The sequence below is a fragment of the Eretmochelys imbricata genome, chromosome 3, assembly GCF_965152235.1.
Source record: "Eretmochelys imbricata isolate rEreImb1 chromosome 3, rEreImb1.hap1, whole genome shotgun sequence".
Lineage (NCBI taxonomy): Eukaryota > Metazoa > Chordata > Testudines > Cheloniidae > Eretmochelys > Eretmochelys imbricata.
Genome location: NC_135574.1, coordinates 129,900,294 through 129,918,990, shown reverse-complemented (window position 1 = coordinate 129,918,990; position 18,697 = coordinate 129,900,294). Strand labels below are relative to the sequence as shown.

Below are 18,697 nucleotides of genomic sequence, written 5' to 3'. Positions count from 1 at the left end.
AAATGTGTTCTGTAAATCCTTTCATGTGTTTGTTCTACAACACTTTTAAGTTTTGCTTAGTACCTTTTGCTTTGCAGGCATCTCAAAGGTCTTTATATAAAGCATTGTGTCAGACTGACCAGAGATAATTATGTGCATTCAACAATACCTTACGCTCAGCCAGATGCTTCAGTGATGCCTGTTCCGACTGGGCAGTTGTTCTGGGCGTTGCACAGGAATGGTCTTATTTTGTACAGTTCCCAGTTGCGTTAGATGGTTAGGAGAGGGAAGTCAAGATAAATGTGGGCTCTGATCTTTCTCTAACAAAGTGGTGATGCAGTAGTAAGCCACTAAACTTTGAAGACAGGCTGGCTAGCTCAGTTGGTAGAGCATGAGAGTCTTAATCTCAGGGTTGTGGGTTCAAGCCCCATGTTGGGCATTTGATCTTGGGAGAGGGATAGCTCAGTGGTTTGAGCATTGGCCTGCTAAACCCAGGGTTGTGAGTTCAATTCCTGATGGGGCCATTTAAGGATATGGGGATTGGTCCTGCTTTGAGCAGGGGGTTGGACTAGATGACCTCCTGAGGTTCCTTCCAACCGTATGATTTCCTGGCCCCAGTCACATGACATGGGCCAAGGTTACAAACAGTTAATACCCCTGTCACACAGCAGAGATCAGTAACCACTAATTCCTGCTACACCTCCCTCTTTGTGCCCTGTGAAGGGGAAGTAGGGTTAGGGAATAAGTTGGTAATTGTGTGCAGGACTGAAATGTAGCTGGGTCATTTGTGTTTATCCTGTTTTTTGTTTTTTTTTTAAACTTGTCCTGTCCTCTCTTGTACTCTTGATCCTGGCATCTCTTTGAAAAAAGGGAACATGAAATATCCCAGCTGGGCAACCTACAGGAGAAGAGAGAGGCGTAACCTCAAACACTAAGGGTATGGCTACACTACAAGGCTTTTAGCGACACAACTGTACCGCAACAAGGCCCACAGTGTAGCTGCTGTTTGTTGTCAGGAGAGAGCTCTCCTGCCGACAAAGCACTGTTCACACAGGCACTTTTTGTCATTCGGGAGGGGGCGGGGGGTGTTGTGCGTGTGTTTTTTTTTTTTAAACACCCCGAACGATAAAAGTTTTGCCAACGAAGTGCCGGCGTTTTGTAGACAAAGCCTAAGTGGAGTAAGGGCCCATTGTCCTCTCTGCTCCTGCAGGGGCCCCTCTTGTGGCTTGAAATCTAGAGATGGACAAGGAATGAACCAACACATCCCTCTCCCCTCCCCACATGAATACAGATCACCCCAGCACTCACTTTTGTATAGTATCTGCCTCATGCTCTGGAACCCCAAGGTGGCCTTTTGAGACAGCATTAAGAGGCCCTACCACTGTGACACCATGAACTGAGCCAAGCCACAGGACTTCCATGCAAACTACCCTGGTCCTTGGTATGCATCTCCCCAAATCTGAGTATTGAGGTCTGAATCCCATGTATTTTGAAATAGGGGGTTTGTTACCCCTGATAGAATAATACAGTAGAAAGCATCTGGTCCAAGCTATGTGTTTTTTCCATGTGGCCAAGGATCTGTTTGACAAATCTTGGTCTCCTTTCTGACTGGTACAGCCATCATGCCCTCTGTAAAAGCAAACTAGGAATTGGAGGGACTATGATGAGTTACCAACAAGTATTTATCCATTTTTTCCTTTAAAAAAAAAAAAAAAAGTGGAACAGCCCTCATGTACTGACATCCATCCTACCAAAAACAAGTTATTCTCTTCTATGTCAGAGGTTGGATCTTCAGCAGGTGTAAATTGTCCTAGACCCGTTGACTGCAATGGACCTAAAACAATTTATGCCAGCTGAGGCTCTGCCTCCTGTAACTGTGGAAAGAACATGCCAGCTCCCTAGGTTTCCCCACATCCTGCCTAATACAGATGCAGTTAGGACAGATCCTGCTTGTTCATGTTGTCTCTCCATCTCAGATTTTTTTTTTCTGCTGCTGACTTAAAATTCAGTTCCTTAAAATGATTTCTAGAACCCTTCTGATGTTGGTAAAAATTCAGACATTCATTTGTTTTGTAGTTAAGTAATCCAGCTCAGAATAGGCGTATTTCTGGTAAAGGAGTTTTTGCGGAAATGTTAAATTAGCAGCTGCAGGCAAAACTGTGTCCAAGATGCTTTATTGCAATTCATTGCTACTGCTCATAATGAAAACAATTAAGGGGCGTAAGTGATGCCTCCATTTTATGGGACATACCTGAGATCTGTATTTAGCCATTCATGATACTGATGCTTATGGATAAAGTAAGTTATTTTTTTAATCCATCTTTATTCAATATTTTCTGTTTTTCCATATTGCAGCTGCAATATCTTCGTTCAGGCTGCTGATTTAAATGGATAGAATAGCTGCAGGTTTGGGTGTTTTTTTTTTTAAACTTGCTTTGGAAGGCTGCATAAGTATCAAATTCTAATCTTTTCATTAGTATTTCAGTCCACATTATAATTAAACTAGATGGTGGTCTGTACTAAGCTCTGAATTTAATTCTCTTCCTTCCTCATCCTACTGGATAACATCACAGCTGTTCCTAAAATGAGATCATTCTAAAGTTAAAAATAAAAAACTTTACTGCTTTTTCTAATTTTTTATTACATTTCTGTAGTGTTAAATACATACAATGATCAGAAAGATGGCAGGATAAAATACCTATATTTTGAAAGTTCAGAATTGTTCAAGTCAAGTCATCTTCCCCCTACAATACAATATATGGTTACCAAATATAGTCTACAACTCTGCTGGAGGGGAGGTAAGGAGCCAGCAAGGTACAGTAAAATAAGCAATAAAAACATTGTTTAAAGTGGATTTATTAAAGGTTTATTAATAGAAAATGTGACCAAGTACAATTTTTCTGTAAGAATTTTTAATAAAAAAACATATCAAAGAAAGGGAGGAGCACTAACTCTCATCAGAGCACAGCAAGGAAAAACCTATTGTGATGAGCAAATTTTTTGCAGCATGTTCTACCAGCTAGTCCCAAAGTGTACAATATGCACTACACCAAAGGAGGAAGGAAAGAAAGAGCACAGATCAAAGCAGATTATACATTTTTAGTCTTTTTAGCAGAGATGTATAAGAATGCTCCTCCCAACATTGTGGAAAATTTCTTAAGGAGCTACAACTATTGAAGTAAAGTTAAAGTTTATGCCTCCTGCTTGGATTTAAAGCATTTATTGCGTAGCCAAATATTTCAACGAATAGAAAGCACTTAGACCTGAAGTTCTATTAGTACCTGTGAAATGCATGTTAGTGTCATTCATCAGTTTAAAATTTTTTTCCAAGGACTTAGTCTACAAAAAAAAAAGTACAAATCTGCACCATTTACTACATCTGTAGAATTTGTGCTCAAGTTATAATTTTAATGCCAGATGAGTGTAACAGCTCCAACAAGAGTCATTTAGAAACATTAAACTGAACAGCAAAAGTTGTAAATATCCAGGCTCATAGAAATCTGGCAAAAATAAAAGGAGCAAACTTCTCAAGTTTTCTCCTGAACTGTAGTGTACTAATACAAGACCCATTTTATAGCTTTTTTTTTTTTTTTGGGGGGGGGGGGGGGAAGGGGTACATATCAAGGAGGAATGAAAGAAAGAAAATTCTAAAATATTATAAGGCTATGCTACTAAATACACTTAACCTAAGTATGTGTGGCAATTTAGCATTTAAACAAACTTGAATGAGGTTTCAGCTTAAGTTCATTTTATTACTAGAAGTGGGTATTTTTGTTTTGAACGAGGCTAGATTTTGAAATTAGTATTCCATTAGGCTCTACTGAATAACTTTTTACTGCTGTTGATACCAGCCTATGTCTGTCTACAAAGCAAGCAATACAGGACTGCATCAATCTGTAGACTAAAAAAAATTCCAACTCTTCCAGTACCTAAACAGACTTAGATCATATAGGACAACATTCCCCAGAAAGAACCAGCACATTTCACAGTGTAACTGCCACAGTTAAAGATTACAAACTGTCAAATGTCATCCCAAGGGAGACCTAGAGGAATTATAATCTAGCTGGTAGAGACTACCCATCAATTGGCCTTCATATAGCTTTGGCATGGACTCTAAATAAAATGAGTCACGTTTTGCCAGCTATCGCAAACAAACATTCTGGGAACCACTTACTGAGGTAAAAGTGAAAGGTCATAAGCCTTCGGCATCAAAGAGACCATTCACTGGTTGTGCGTAAGGGGAATTAAGGCTTCAAGGCAAGGTAAACACAGTTGGAGTCAGTGTGTAAATCATGCTGCATTTCAGAGATGGCAGTTCAAATGACAGCTATAGTCTCAGTTTTCTATACTGAACACCAGCTAAGGATCATTCAAAAACAGAATGGGAAACCAGCTTTCCAAGTGCCCCATCTCCCCCCCACCCCAATTCTATTTCTATCTTAGGAGCAATCATCATCTGGGTGTTGGACATCACGGAGAACGTATCCACAAGGGAAAAGAGCACCAGAAACAAGATTGATTTGTCCTCCAGAGGAATGCCTGTTTTAAAAGGGTACAAACAGCCTTATTGCTCTGCTTTGCCACAAATTATATCAGTTTACTGTAACAAACTTAGGTGGTAGTCTCTACTCCTGGAGATACTGGTGTTTTATTCCAGCATTTCTGCTAGCAGGAGTTATGTACCGTACCAAGGGAAGCAGTGGCCTTTGTAGGTTTGCATTTCCCTGAAGATTGTTTTTTTTTACTTTATAACCCAAAACAAGCAATATTCCCTTATGTTTTACAAATATTTCCCCCAAAACAGACTTTATTCCACCTCTTGAGTACAGCTGCACTGCTACTTTAGACCAATTCTTGTGGCAAAACCCTTGCCCCCTCTCAAAAACTAGTGGTAGAGAAATTACTGACAAACTAAATATACAAAGTTAATACAATTTTTAATATGCTTATTTTTCCATGCCTTTTTTCATTATACAGTTATCTGAAGGAGGCATGACTGTTGTTTTGGTAGCTTACTTAGAGTAATACCACATTTTGATTTTTGTAGTGACCTATGGAATTGTTTGAGCCATGCTGGCTAGGTTGCTACTGAAAATAGAAACCTGTTCTTCATAGATTCACTTTTTAAATATAGAGGTTTTGATTAGGGGTTTGGGTTTTTTTGGTCCTTAATACATAAATTGGTAGAAAATTATTCCCCCCAATACAATAACTATTCAACTTGTAACAGACATTAAAAAAATCCAAAATGAGAGCACACTTCTATCACTGGATCATTTTAAAATACAAAATTGCATCTGGTCTTATAAAAATGTTTATACAAAGCCAACATTGAGTTTGAAACTTTTTATTAAAAAACACAGATGCTAGTAACTTAACATATAAAGAGAAAGATGCCCCTTTTTCTTTCCAAAAATTGCTCTGAACTATTTTGGAGTATCTTTACCAGTTGTCTAGAAAATCAAAGCCAGTCTTCAAGATAACATTGCTTGTATTAATCTGTAAGAGAAACACAAAATTTAGATAATTTTAGCATTTTCTTTAAATCAACAGGATCAAATGAACTGACTGGCCCTTAGATCTAAAAGAGTGTAAATAAAATTTTTAAAGCCCATAAATTAAGGCAGAGAGTCTACCACCATTTAACTTTCTTCCCCTGTACTCCTGCATGCTTGAAAAGCATCTGCACTGGAAAATACTAGACATATGTAACCCACGTATGATTGAGGAGCAAAAAGGTGTTTCCAATTATCAGAGTAATACTGTGTGTTCTACTGGTCAAAGGATTTCTTTATTCCTTCTTGCTAACTCACATTATGATTATTTTTCAGGACGGGGGGAGGGGAGGGTCATACATAACCCATCAACTGTACATTCTGATTCAAACAGATTACTTATTATGTAAGAACAACATTATCTACCCACATGCTTCCAAGTTCAGAAGGTCACTACTAAGAAATTTAATTGAAATCTTACACACTTTCATACCGCTGGAGCATGCCATCATAAAATGAATTTAGGGTTTATGAAAGTCAATTACCCTGGAGATGTCATCTTTTTACAAAACAGGTGCAACACAATATTCCCCACACTGACTTCCCTGTTGACGCACTGAAATTTGGACCAAGAAGAATCACTTTGGGGTCAAGACAATCATATTTGAACCAATTAGAAAAAAATACATTAAAATTCAACACAAGTTACTATGACAGGGTATATTACTGGCCATTAATACACACTTCCGCCAGTATTTATTTGCAGGGAGAAGCCAAGAAACTCCCCCACCCCCCCTTTTCAAAAAAAGAAATAGCTTCCTAAACATTTTTCTTAAGTTTTGACAGTTTGATAAATATTGAGCAGGGTGTGCAACTTTGACTTCAGTGGCCTCACATCAGCTCCCTTCAAATTTCACAAATAAAATGGCTTATCTCTGATCTGTTGTAAGGAATGAGACTGTAAACCAAGTACCTTAACTACTTGAGGTATATAGTGATACACCACAAACAAATACTAGAATGTATTAGTGCATAGCCCCTTGAGGCAAGCTGTAGCAAGCAATGAAATAAGCAGTTAAGACATTCATTACCACATTTACACTCCAGTTTGCCTTCTCAACCTCATGTAAGTCTCCTCTGCCACCCATAGCATACACATCTTTGGGATTACAGACCGATGGGTGGATGGCCATCTGGAAGAGCAGGGGATGGGGATGAGGTGGACTTAGGCCATGTGAAAGGTCTCAGAACTCAGTGTCTCTGCACCAACAGTGCCATGAAGAGCCCTTAATGCAGACACCTCAGCAGAGACACTTGGCTTTTCCAACACTGCTGCCTTTGTGCACCCAGGAGAAAAGGCAGCAGTGTCAGAGGAGCTCCTCCAATACCTTGATGCAGACACAATAGGCTCCTCTCTCAAACCAGCTTCTGAGCACAGCCCTGGTTCCCATCACCCAAGCATTTGCCCATGAGCTTCTTCTCTCCCAGCCTCCCTGCATGCCTCCCCCATGACCTCTTAAAACGCCATCTCTTCCCCAGAGCATACCCCCATAACTCCTGTTTGCCCAGCCTGCCTCCCTGGCTCTCCAGGGTCATATGCAGAGCACAGCAAGTGAGTCACATTTGGCAAATAGACCCCCACAAAAATTCATGAATTTCCCCATCTCGTTTTTCAGACTTGCTGTAAGTCAGTGAGCCAGGCCGGTTGCATCAAAAAACTGTAGTAGCTGATAGACCCGAGCAGTTATCTAATTTTGGCTCTCCAAAATAGCTGTTTAAATGTAAAGCTTCAAAAGTGGCCTACATCTGAGCTATTATCAGAATGCAAGGTTATGAAGTTTGGAGTTTGTGGGAACAGTGGTTGTTTTAGCCAAACAAAAAAACAAAAAACCAAAACCCTAAACAAACAAGAGAAAACAGGGTGAAATTTCAAGAAGTGAGGGTTTTTACACAGAAAATTCAATTGTCTTCTAAAAAGTTAGTGTGTCAAATTAAGAGTCTACTACATTCAATAATTATAAACGCAAAATGGCAGTTTTAATCCTGCTTTAAGTGCAAATCTCAATGAAACCTTAATTACTGAATTGTTACTAATACTTCCTTAGTGTGGTTTTTAAAGAAAACTTTTCAGTGCCAAAATAATTTGCTACAGTATTTGTTATATAAAATTTTGTATGTAATATTTATCTGAGGGCCTTCTGCCTTAAAGGATTCAAAATCCATTACAATGGTGGTTGAAGTGATTCCTGTACAGTGGAACTTGTATATATGTTCATAAAGTAGCTACCTCCAGGAGACACCACGAGACGCTACACAAGCAGGAAGAGGTAACAGTGAAAAAGGGGAGGCCTTTCCTAGTATTTGGTTTTTAAACTACATATTTCTTTCCTTCCTCTCCCCATTACTTAGGTTGGATGCTGACCAAAATCATATCCTGTTGTGCCTTTCCTTTTCTCAGATGAGCAGCTGCTTTTCAAATAGTTCCTATCAGGCAGCTGAGTTGCTTTCAAGATGGCTTTTGAGTTGAAAAGGCTGTTATGAACTTGCTCTACTCCTGCTTTAGCCTTTTCAACAGAACACATTTGAAAGCAGCCCCACTGGGGAAGTGACTGCTGGGCAGCACCGAGAAGGGGAAAGCTTTAAAAACAAATCTAGCTGCTTCAACTCATCTCTCGATTATGCTGCCTTTCGTTTAGAGAACTTCCCTTGTTCACCCAAGTACCTCTAATTTCTAGTTTCAATTGGAAAAGCTTTAAACTACAGGAGTATCAAATGAGCGTGAGACTTGCTATTCCAAGTGAAAAATAGCCCTAAATGTTCCTTAGTTTCAACTGAGTATGGTATACTCTCATTTACTGTCCTAACTGTTGTGTAGTTTGTCTTTAATCAGCTGCTGTGTTCTATTCAGAAAGGATTGCCATTTCAGAGGTGAATTGGTTTTGAGTGTTTACTGGATAAGAGGCTTTATGTAACTATAAGATATTACGTATTCTATATTAAAAATACACATTCCAGAAATAGACAAATTAGTGCATTTGGTTGAATGGATTTCTTCAATCTGCAGCATAAAAAAAAAAGACAACAAGCTTAGCTAGCGTTTAGTGCTCCACAGAATCCCTAATCTTCTTGAGTGACCTCGTTGGACTTGTGTTACATACTCTCAAAAATTAAAGATAATGGATTAAATAGTGGTCCTTACCTGTCCAAATGTCTGTGGGTCTGAAAGCATCGTTCCACTGGCATCTTCATTTTTGGACCCTGCAGATGCAAGTTGCTCCGGTTGTTCAGGAAGAAAGATGTCATCTAGAGTGCTAGTGGAGGGCTGACTGGGTCGAGGTTTCTCCCATTCTAGGGATGTGGCAGGAAGGCTTGGGGTGACAAACTTTTCTTGTTTAGCTATGCTGGACTTCTCAGCTTTAGTTGTCTCTTTTGGAGCAGACTCTTGCCTGTAATATGCTGGAAGGGACTTCTCTCCTTTCTCCATGGATTTGATCTGGCTGGGGGTCAACGACTGGAACTCAGACTGTTCGCCTTCAACCTTTGAGCGCTCTGCATGTATCTTCCAGAAAGATGACTCTTCTTCCTTCCTTGCTGACATTAGCCCATCGGAGCTAGGTACCTTATTACCCTGAGAAGATTTGGGGGCCTGGACACTGGGAACTGCTTTGACTAGTTGCCTCTGTTCATTTTGTGAACCTTGTTCTTGTATAGACAGAGATGCAACACTGAATTCCATCTGACTCTGTAGGGATTAAAGGGAAAAAAGCAATGCATTTCAAATCTCTTCACAAAGGCAAAAATAATTACATTATGATTGAGATCAGAGGTGTGTAATTGGTGATTTAAGTTACTACAAGGATGGTGCGTATATGTTAACATTTGCACCTATGCCAAAGGGCTTTTAGGACAGGACCAACCAACAGAAAGGCAGTTTTCTTCCAAGCTTCTACACCCCTGAACTACTGAATGAAGAATCTGACAGAATTAAGTCTTATAACTCCTTTGCAGACCACACACTAGAGGAGAGGTAATCACATATATTTGAGCAATCTGATTCTGTCCAACAATAGACAGTGGCTAATGGATATGTTTAGAAAGGCATAGAAAGTACCTTTAATAGGACTTCTAAGGTGAGAAACTTTATAATGTGTATCAGGCAAACAAGTTTCCATTACCTTCTTTGAAGGTCCAATAATGGGTTAGACATTACAACTTCATCTAATTCAGAAACAGTGGGACATATTTATTTAACTATACATGCTAATTAATTAGTAACAGGCATTCTATCAGTTCATTGTCTGTTTTTAAAATTAAGAGCAACAGCTTTAAAAAAACTAATAAATGTACACTTTTTTCAGAGTTACAACATTTTGTAACTTTGTGGTTATATTGTTTTGTACTACTACCCTCAGTGTAATTAATTCCCAAAAGATCTCATTGTATCAATGGATAAAGAAAACACAGCTATAGTTGTTGTGACCAGTGATCTTTCAAAAATAGTGTAAAGATTGTCAGTAGTGATTTGACTTTGAAAAGCAACAACCGCATTAGTTACTTTACTTACGAGTAGTTTGTTATTATTATAATATGTTGCTGGTACCCTGACAGTACTCCAGAGGGCACACATAATTTGAGACAGACAATTTATATTTTGTAGAAAACTGGTTTTACAAAACTTACACATTAAAATGTTTTCATGTCATGCTTCAGTGAACATGTTTTTACTTAAATATTTCTTTGCAGTGCTATGATCCAGAACACAACAGTACTGTAATGAGTGTCAGAAAGGGAAACAAGTCTAGTTACATTTTCCAATGCAAACAGTAAACAAACAGCAAAAATGGTGAAAAGTAAATTAGATTTATAAAATCATTACAAACCTAACACTACATGGTCTTAAGGGGAAATGTAAGGAGTTTTGTAAAATGAGTTTTTAGAAGAGCACGGATAGTATCCCTCTTCCAACACGAACCTTCTGTGACAAATCTGCTAAGCATTAGACTAAGATTTCTACCAACCCCTGCCCCACTGCACATATGCTGCCTTCTGGCCAGATAGGTAGAGAAAGCAGATTCAGAAACTCCATGAAAAGACCATGAACCAGGAAGTGACTGGACACTTTTGGGAAGCAGCAGCAGCATGGCTATCCATGAGCTGCAGGGAACAGACATACAGGGTGAAACTCAGAGGGAACTACAGCCAGAGTAAGGCCTGGTCTACACAACAAAGACAGGCTGACATAGTCACTTTGCATTGATCTAGTTGTGCATGGGTCTGCATCCAAAATTTGTCTCCTACAATTGTCAGTGCCCAGTTATGGCAATGTAGTAACATCACCTCCCCAAACAATGTTGAGTCATGCTTGGCAAAGTGCAGGGATAGACACTGCGTGACCTGTATTGACCCTAACAGCCCTCCAGCAACTGTCCCATAATGCCCAACATTGAACACTCTGGTCACAATTGTGACCTCCACTGCCCAGGGGGTCACAGAGATGGGAAGGCCCACTCCTCTGCTTTAAAAACCCTACAAATTTTTGAAATGCCCTTCCCTGACTGGTGAGCACGCTTAGTAGCTCTTCATTGTTGCATGCAATTGCCCAACCTATCATGCTGCATACATGCTCTTGCTGCAGTAGAAAGGAGAGATATTGGATCTCTTGGGCCTGTGAGGAGAAGAGGTTGTACAGGCACAGTCACGGAGCAGCTGTAGAAATGGGAATGTCTATGAGCAGACTGTGTGGGGGACGCAGGCAAACGGGTATGACAGGGACCAGCAGCAGTGCCAAGTAAAAGCAAAGGAACTACAACAGGAATACCAGAAGGCCAGGGAGGCCAACATTCAATTTGATGCCAAGTTGCAGACCTGAAGATTCTACAATGAGCTGCATGCTATACTTGGCAGACACCCCCACCAGCACCCTACAGACCAATGGGGATACCTTGGTGGAGCTTGAAATATTCTGCCATGAATAGTGAGGCAGTGGTGGAGGAGGATGGGTGACATGTGACCGGGGGAAAGAGGAGTCCAGCTATGCTGCGAGCCAGGATCTGTTCCAGACTCCACTGCAGTCCAGTCAGTCCCAAAAGCTGAGCATGAGCAAGCCCGATGCACAGGAAGGAACTTCAGAGAGTGTGTGAATACATTTCCCATTACAATGTTTAGATGTACAGATGGTGCCAGACCCCAACACAGCAGGACACTGGTAGCAACTTTTCATTAATTTACTTGTACTAGAAGAGGTAGAGTTGGTATCTGCTTTTCATTCCCCTGTAGAGTTAGGGAGGGGGGCCGTGCAGAGTAGTTTGTTTATGTACACAGCGATGTCCCTTGAATCCTCTTGAGAGATCTTGATGAAATTTTCATGGAGGAACTCTGCAATCATGGTTTCTAGGGGTGAAAGCCTTTTTTCTTCCTCCATGGTAGGACACTTCCCCATGCCAGTCAGCGATAACTGCAATGGTGCCTGACGAAGCTAATGGACTAGCAGCATACGGGCCAGACTGGCTTCAGGATGCCACAAGCAGCTGTGCTCTGTGTCTTTGTTACTTAAAATCAGCACTGCCTGTGGAAAACAGTGCCAATATTCAGAGCCACTGCCCTGTACTTGCACCCCATGGAAGTAGGGGCTGAAATTTGACTCTTTCATGCAGTTGAACAATTCCCTCCCCCCCGCCCTGCCCCCAAATACCTCCTGCTAGGCCATATTCACTATGGCTAGGACTGGAGAGCTGCACTGTGCACAGGTGCTCCAAAGTTGAAATGTCAGAAAGCATGTCTTGTTTAAAACCTCAGGGGAGCAAGGCAAGGGAGTTCCGAATCTTAACTTTTGCTTTCCGTTGTGACTATAAATACGATACCTCTGTGTGTTTTATCTGTAGCTGCCACTGCTGTGGCTTTCTGGGGTTCCCCCTCCTCACATGCAGAACACCTGAGCCAGATAAGGAGAAGGATGAGGACATGGGAGGATATGTTCAGTGCAAGCCAGTGCTGCATCAGACAGTGAGCAGATTCACCTGGAGGGTGAATACTACGGACAGTATGGAGAAGGAAAAAGAGTGGAAAAGAGAGAGGCCGAGGAGGCCTTGAAAGAAAAGGAAAGGGAAATGTAAATGAAGCTTCTCCAGCAGCACAGATGCTACAGACTCTTGCTGATCTATAGGTTTAACAATCACGGGCTCACCTCCCTTTGCAGTCAATGGAGAGCTCAATTTTACCATTCCCTATACACCCAACATACCATGTGGCATCAGGGCAGCATGCCTACCCCTACCACGCCACATTCAGGATAGTAAGGATACAACCACATCTTCACTTACACTGACCTGTGAAAGCCACACTTGCTGTATCTGCAGCCAAAATGAACGGAAATGGACATGAATGTTCTTTCCCCTTAAATTCCGTTCATTAATTTATTTCTGAGTTTTTATTGTTTTTTATTGCACTGGTTTTGGTACACAATTCATCTTTATTACTTCAAAACATATGTGCAGAATGCCTAGCGCTACTGAAAGCGTCACTGATCCTATGAGTTCTGTGGGCAAACAGTGTAATCATCATAGATGTACAGCAAGCACTGAAAAATTAATAGGTGCACTGATAGTGTTATATTCATAGATGTGCACCAAGCACCACACAATTCCTAAAAGCCCCCAAAACTTTTGGGCACATAGAACACAGTCCATCACACCATATCACTGTTTCTGATTGTTAAAGTTCTCTTTTAAGGCCTCCCTCAGCCACATACCTCCATGTTGAGCCCTTCTAATCGCCCTTGTGTCTGGCTTTTTGAACTCAGACAGCCATTTGACCTCTGCCTTACACTCTGACAGCAGCTTTTCCTCCTTTGATGTAGGATACAGCAGGCAGCTATAACCACTGGGGTATTTTTCTCACTGAGATCCAATCTTGTAAGTAAACAACACCAGCTTCCCTTCAATCTAATCTACCAAAAGTGTATTCAACTGTTATTCTGCAGCTGGTGAGCTGGTAGTTGAATCTTTCCTTGGTGCTGTCAAAGTGGCAAGCATACAGCTTCATGAGCCAGGTGAGCAAGGGGTATCCTAGGTGCCCCAGGATCATTACTGGCATTTCAACATCCCCAACAGTAATCCACCAGTTGGGAAAGTAAGTCACTGCTTGCAGCTTTCTAAACAGTCCTGTGTTCTTAAAGATGTGAGTGTCCACAGCCAACACTGATGCTGGTGAAGTGTCCCCAGTGAGCCACACTTGCATAACCACAGAAAAGTAGCCCTTTTTGTTGATGTACTGTGGCAAGGTGGGCTGGTGTCAAAATAAGAATATTTGTAACTGACAGGTTCAGTCACAGAGATCCTCTTGAGACTGTCACCTGGCATGCTGAAATTACCCCCAAGTCCGTTTTCCCTGCCAGCTTGGGACTTCCAGAACCCTGCCTTGTTGAGCCAGACACGCTAGCCTGCTGCAATACAGACCCAGGGTCTGGGCCACACCCCCAAAGCTGCAGGCTTTAAATAAAAACAGCTCTGCAGGTGACCTGACTCCAGCACCCAGAAACCCAGCTCTCAATGGGATCCAAACCCCAAATAAATCCGTTTTACTCCGTCTAATGCTTATACAGGGTAAACTCATAAATTATCCACCCTCTATAACACTGAGAGAGAGATATGCACAGCTGTTTGCTCCCCAGGTATTAATCATTTATTCTGGGTTCATTAATAAACAAAAGTGGTTTTATTAAGTGTAAGAAGTAGGATTCAAGTGGTTTCAAGTAATAAGGCATCTACTGCTCCACTGCAGTTGCTGAAAATCCATCCAGCATGTCCTGCACATTGCTGAGAGTCACAGTCCTGCATAGCAGGAGACAGTTAAGGCTCTGCACAATTGCATGACAATGGACTACACAATGGATTTTCCAACTCCAAAATGATTTCCCACTGACAGGTAGCAATCCAACACTGCAAGTTCCCCAAAGTAATCACCCCCCACTCTTCAACCCTCCGTGCAGCTCTCATTCTCGTTTTCCCTGCCCTGGGCAGCTGGGGTGAGCTAAGCGCACAGATCCAGGAACGTGGCCTTGCGCATCCAAAAGCTCTAGAGCTGCTGCTCTTCATCTCAACCATGCATTACAGTCGATCCCACCAGTCAGTGCTTCTTTCTTAGGCCCAGAAGTGATGCTCCATCATCTGCAGCTGCTCTGTGAACACTGACAACCACCTCGAACTGGTTCTCACTATGTTCCACAGCAATATGTCCTCCACAAAATTGTCCTGTGGCTCTTCCTATGGCTTTGCAAACACTGGAGGATTGTGTGTCCTGTGTTTGCAACACTCATGACAACAGTGCAGAGTTGTGCGGGCTCAATGCTTCTGTCAGAGATGGCAGACAGGAAACAGTGCCATGCAGGTTTGTGGGATTTTAAAAAAAGACAAAACTTACGGGGTGGAAACTATTACGTGCTAGGAAGTTGTCCCCTTGCTCCCAGTCATACCTGCATGACTCGTTTCTGCCCCACCACACATTGCCAACATTTCCCAAAATACAGTGTGCTTGATGATGGCGAGTTGCACACTGATGGTACATCGCACTGTGCATCAACACAAGCACTGCCGGTGAATACACACAGCACCCACACAGCCTGCCAAGAATACACATGCATGAGTGATATACTAACTGCAGTGCTTACTGCGATCCATCAGGGCTAGTGCCTACAAGGTACAAGAGTAGCAGCTGAAGTGCCTTCAGCCCTTTACACCTGGCACACTACTGATAACCTAAAGCAGAGATGGGCAAACTATGGCCTGTGGGCCATACCTGGCTCACGGGATCATCCTGCCTGGCCCCTGAGCTCCCAGCCCTTCCCCTGCAGCCTCAGCTCACCGTACCGTCAGCGCTCTGGGTGGCTGGCTGCAAGCTCCTGCCAGGCAGCATGGCTGTGAGAGCCGCCGGCCTGCCCAGGTGCTCGAGACTGCCTGGCAGCGTTGGGAGTGGGGGGGTTGGATAAGGGGAAGGGAGTCCTAGGGGGCAGGGGTGTGGATAGGGATCAGAGCAGTCAGGGGACAGGCAATAGGGGGGGTTGGATGGGGAGGGTTCTGGGGGGGGTCGGTTAGGGGACAAGGAGAAGGGGGAGTTGAGGGGGTTCTGAGGGGGGCAGTCAGGAGGTGGGAAGTGGCAGTGGCCGGATAGGAGGCAGTGGCCAGGCTGTTTGGGGACGCACAGCCTTCCCTACCCAGCCCTCCATACAGTTTCGGAACCCTGATGTGGCCCTCAGGCCAAAAAGTTTGCCCACTCCTGACCTAAAGGTTTGGTGTACCACAGCACTGAGCAGCTATTTCAATTAAATTTAACTAAAAATAGTTAAAGCTCACTAAAGATTATATGCATTAACATTATTCCCATTTCACTTTACTTGTCAGTCCATCTTTTTAAATACATGAGATGGTGTCCTCAGGCACAAATATAATCCCATAAGATCTCATTTTCACTGGAAATGTGTTGGGACCCAATTTTGCACTCCTTGTACACACAAAACTTTCCTGGAGTTCCAAGAGAGACTTGATCTTGCATTTCTTGCACACCCAACTCCCATTTTTCAGATATACGTAAAATTAGAAGTGTGAATCTTAACTTTGGAGCTAATTGTCATAATGCACATTTTGCCTTGCACTGGTCACCAGTCTGCTACACAACTGATTCATGGATTAGCATCTGAACTCTCCAGAGAATTGGATTAATTCAGTGGCTTTACACATCCTACATAATTTATATGCAGGAGAGCAACACGTAACTGATAGCCTGAGTCTTGTAGTTCCACGATTAATGTATGGAGTGATCTGTGTTATCAAATGATGCAGAACACAACCAACATGGGACTAATTATAAAACAGTCACCATGGGTGAGAGAGAGTGAAAGGACATAAACTGCTCTAATCATGCCACTTGAACAAATATTTCAATAAAAAAGCAAAAGAACAAAAAATAAAACTTACAATGCTTCAAAAGTTTGTGTGTGTGTGTTTTTAAAAGGCACATCAGTGTGTTATTAGTAAAAGATTTCCCTCCATTACTAGTAAAGGTAAAAGCTGCAGAAGCAGATTGTTACTGCTATAGCACTGAGGATATTCACCTTGTGTGCCACTACAAAGACACTTAGGAATACTGTCCTGGAGAGATTTTACAATCCTGAATCCCAGGTTCATGCTTTATGATTTTGTTTTGTATAGTAATAATTTGTTTCCACCACATACTCTTGTTTCTAGTTAGCTCTCCATTCTTTCTTAATTAAACCTACTTTTGTTTTGCCATAAGTACTCACAAGTGCTGTGAGACTTTACAGGAGTGGTGATTTAAGGTAAAACTAGTAAACTGAGGTACACTGCACTGAGGGCAGAGGATCTGCAATTTCAGTGAGTAACCTGTGTCAGGAGTTGGATATCACAGGGGACCAATTCAATGAGACTCAGGGACCGGGTTGCACCTATTGTAAAGCTGCAAGGTGAAGACAGGGCTGGCATAGCCCAGAGGAGAGCACTTGAATGGCTATAAGGATGGTGGTGTTAGGGAGCTGATTCACAGGCAAGACCCCCTCATGCTGGAGGCAGGAAGTAATAACATGACACACAGTCCTGCATACCCCAAGAACTGTCACACTCTTCTTCTTTCAAGTTTCAGGAGATCAGGTTTCTGGTTCAAAACCCATCACTTTGAAAACCAGAACAAAGGTTATAGAAGGATAAAAAAAACAAAAAACAAGACTATTTTCCAACTATGCATTTTGCAATTTAGCCATCTCTGAACACTGAGTCAGAGGCATCAACTAAACTGGTGGCCAGTATAATCTAGCCCTGCCAATCCTGTAATGCAAACATCATGACTAGGGCCCTACCAAATTCAGGGTCCATTTTGGTCAATTTCATGGTCATGGGATTTTAAAAACTAATAAATTTCACTGTTTCAGATATTTAAATCTTAAATTCCATAGTACTGTAACCATGGGGGTCCTGACCCAAAGTGGGGTTGGGCGGGGGTCACAAGGCTATTGTAAAGGGGCTGTGGTACTGCCACCCTTCCTTCTGTGCTGCTGCTGGTGGCAGAGCTGCCTTCAGAGCTGGGCTCCCAGCTAGCAGTCGAGGAGGTTCCCAGAAATGGGTCTGAACCAGCCTCGGGAGCAGCCCGTGCAGAGGAAGAGGAAGTCCTGTCCCTCCCCATCCCATCTGGGACTAGCAGCTGGAGCCCGGCACGCAGTAGGAGCCACCAGCTGGGGCGCCCTTAGCCCTGCCCCTCCTCGGCTCCAGACCCAGCGCTTGGTAATTAAAGGGGACTTGGGCTGTGTGTGTGAGTGTGAGTATGAGAGAGAGAGAGAGAGAGAGAGATTGACCACAGCATCACACTGACCATGGGGCACTGGCAGTCGCCCACTTGCCAGGCCATCCCTGCCCTCCCCCCATCCCATGCCACCCTCACTTCTGTGCTGCTCCTGGCAGCAATGCTGCCTTCAGGGCTGGACTTCTCACCAGCAGCCACTGCTCTCAAGCTGCCCAACTCTGTAAAATCTGGTCTTGGGGGAGATCAGATTTTTACGGTCCATGACGCATTCTTCACAGCTGTGAATCTGGTAGGGCTCTAATCATGACTAAGGCTAATATTTAGTGATTGGTTTTTTTGGTAAAAGTCATGGACAGGTCACGGGCAATAAATAAAAATTCACAGCCCATGACCTGCCCATGACTTTTACCAAAAACACCAGTGAATAAAACTCTATCTCTGGGGTCCCGCTGCTCAGGGGGACCCCTACTGGGGGGGCCCTTCTCCAGTGCTGGGGGTTGACTGCCCCAGGGACCGCTCTCCGGACAGCCTCCAGGTGGTCCCCAGGGAACACCGCTGCTTGGGCAGTCCCCAGAGCTGGGCGCCCCAGAGCCAGCTGCTTGGGGCCACCCAGCAGTGGCTGTTGTGGCTGGCCCTGGGGCCGCTGCTCAGATGCTCCCCGGAGCCGCCCCCAGGACCACTGCTTGGGCAGTCCGCAGGACCAGCCACTGCTAGGGCAGTCCCCAGAGCCAGCTGCCTGTGGCCTCCTGAGCAGCAGCTGGTGCGGCTGGCCCTGGGTTGCTCCAGCAGCGGCCGGTGTGGCTGGCTGTGGGGCACCCGAACAGCTGGCCCTAGGGCCATTTGCTCCGGGGGTCCTGAAGTCAGCCGCACCAGCTGCTACCGAAGTCACGGAGGTTGTGGAAGTCACAGAATCCATGACT

General features: G+C 43.1%; 1 protein-coding gene and 1 non-coding gene across 2 annotated transcripts in view; one reads left to right on the top strand and one right to left on the bottom strand.

The window, feature by feature from the left end:
- Positions 1–345: 345 nt before the first annotated feature.
- On the top strand, positions 346–418 carry TRNAK-CUU (transfer RNA lysine (anticodon CUU)). Its single transcript has one exon. It is a non-coding gene; the product is annotated as a tRNA-Lys (tRNA).
- A 2,410-nt stretch (positions 419–2,828) lies between these two features.
- C3H1orf198 (chromosome 3 C1orf198 homolog) overlaps positions 2,829–18,697 on the bottom strand; it is a 31,149-nt gene continuing 15,280 nt past the window's right edge. The window contains exons 3-4 of the mRNA XM_077813383.1: positions 8,674–9,216; positions 2,829–5,478 (exon numbers count right to left, since the gene is read on the bottom strand). Coding sequence (XP_077669509.1) covers positions 5,422–5,478; positions 8,674–9,216 — 600 coding nt within the window. The 3' untranslated portion in view covers positions 2,829–5,421. The remainder of the gene's footprint in view (positions 5,479–8,673; positions 9,217–18,697) is intronic.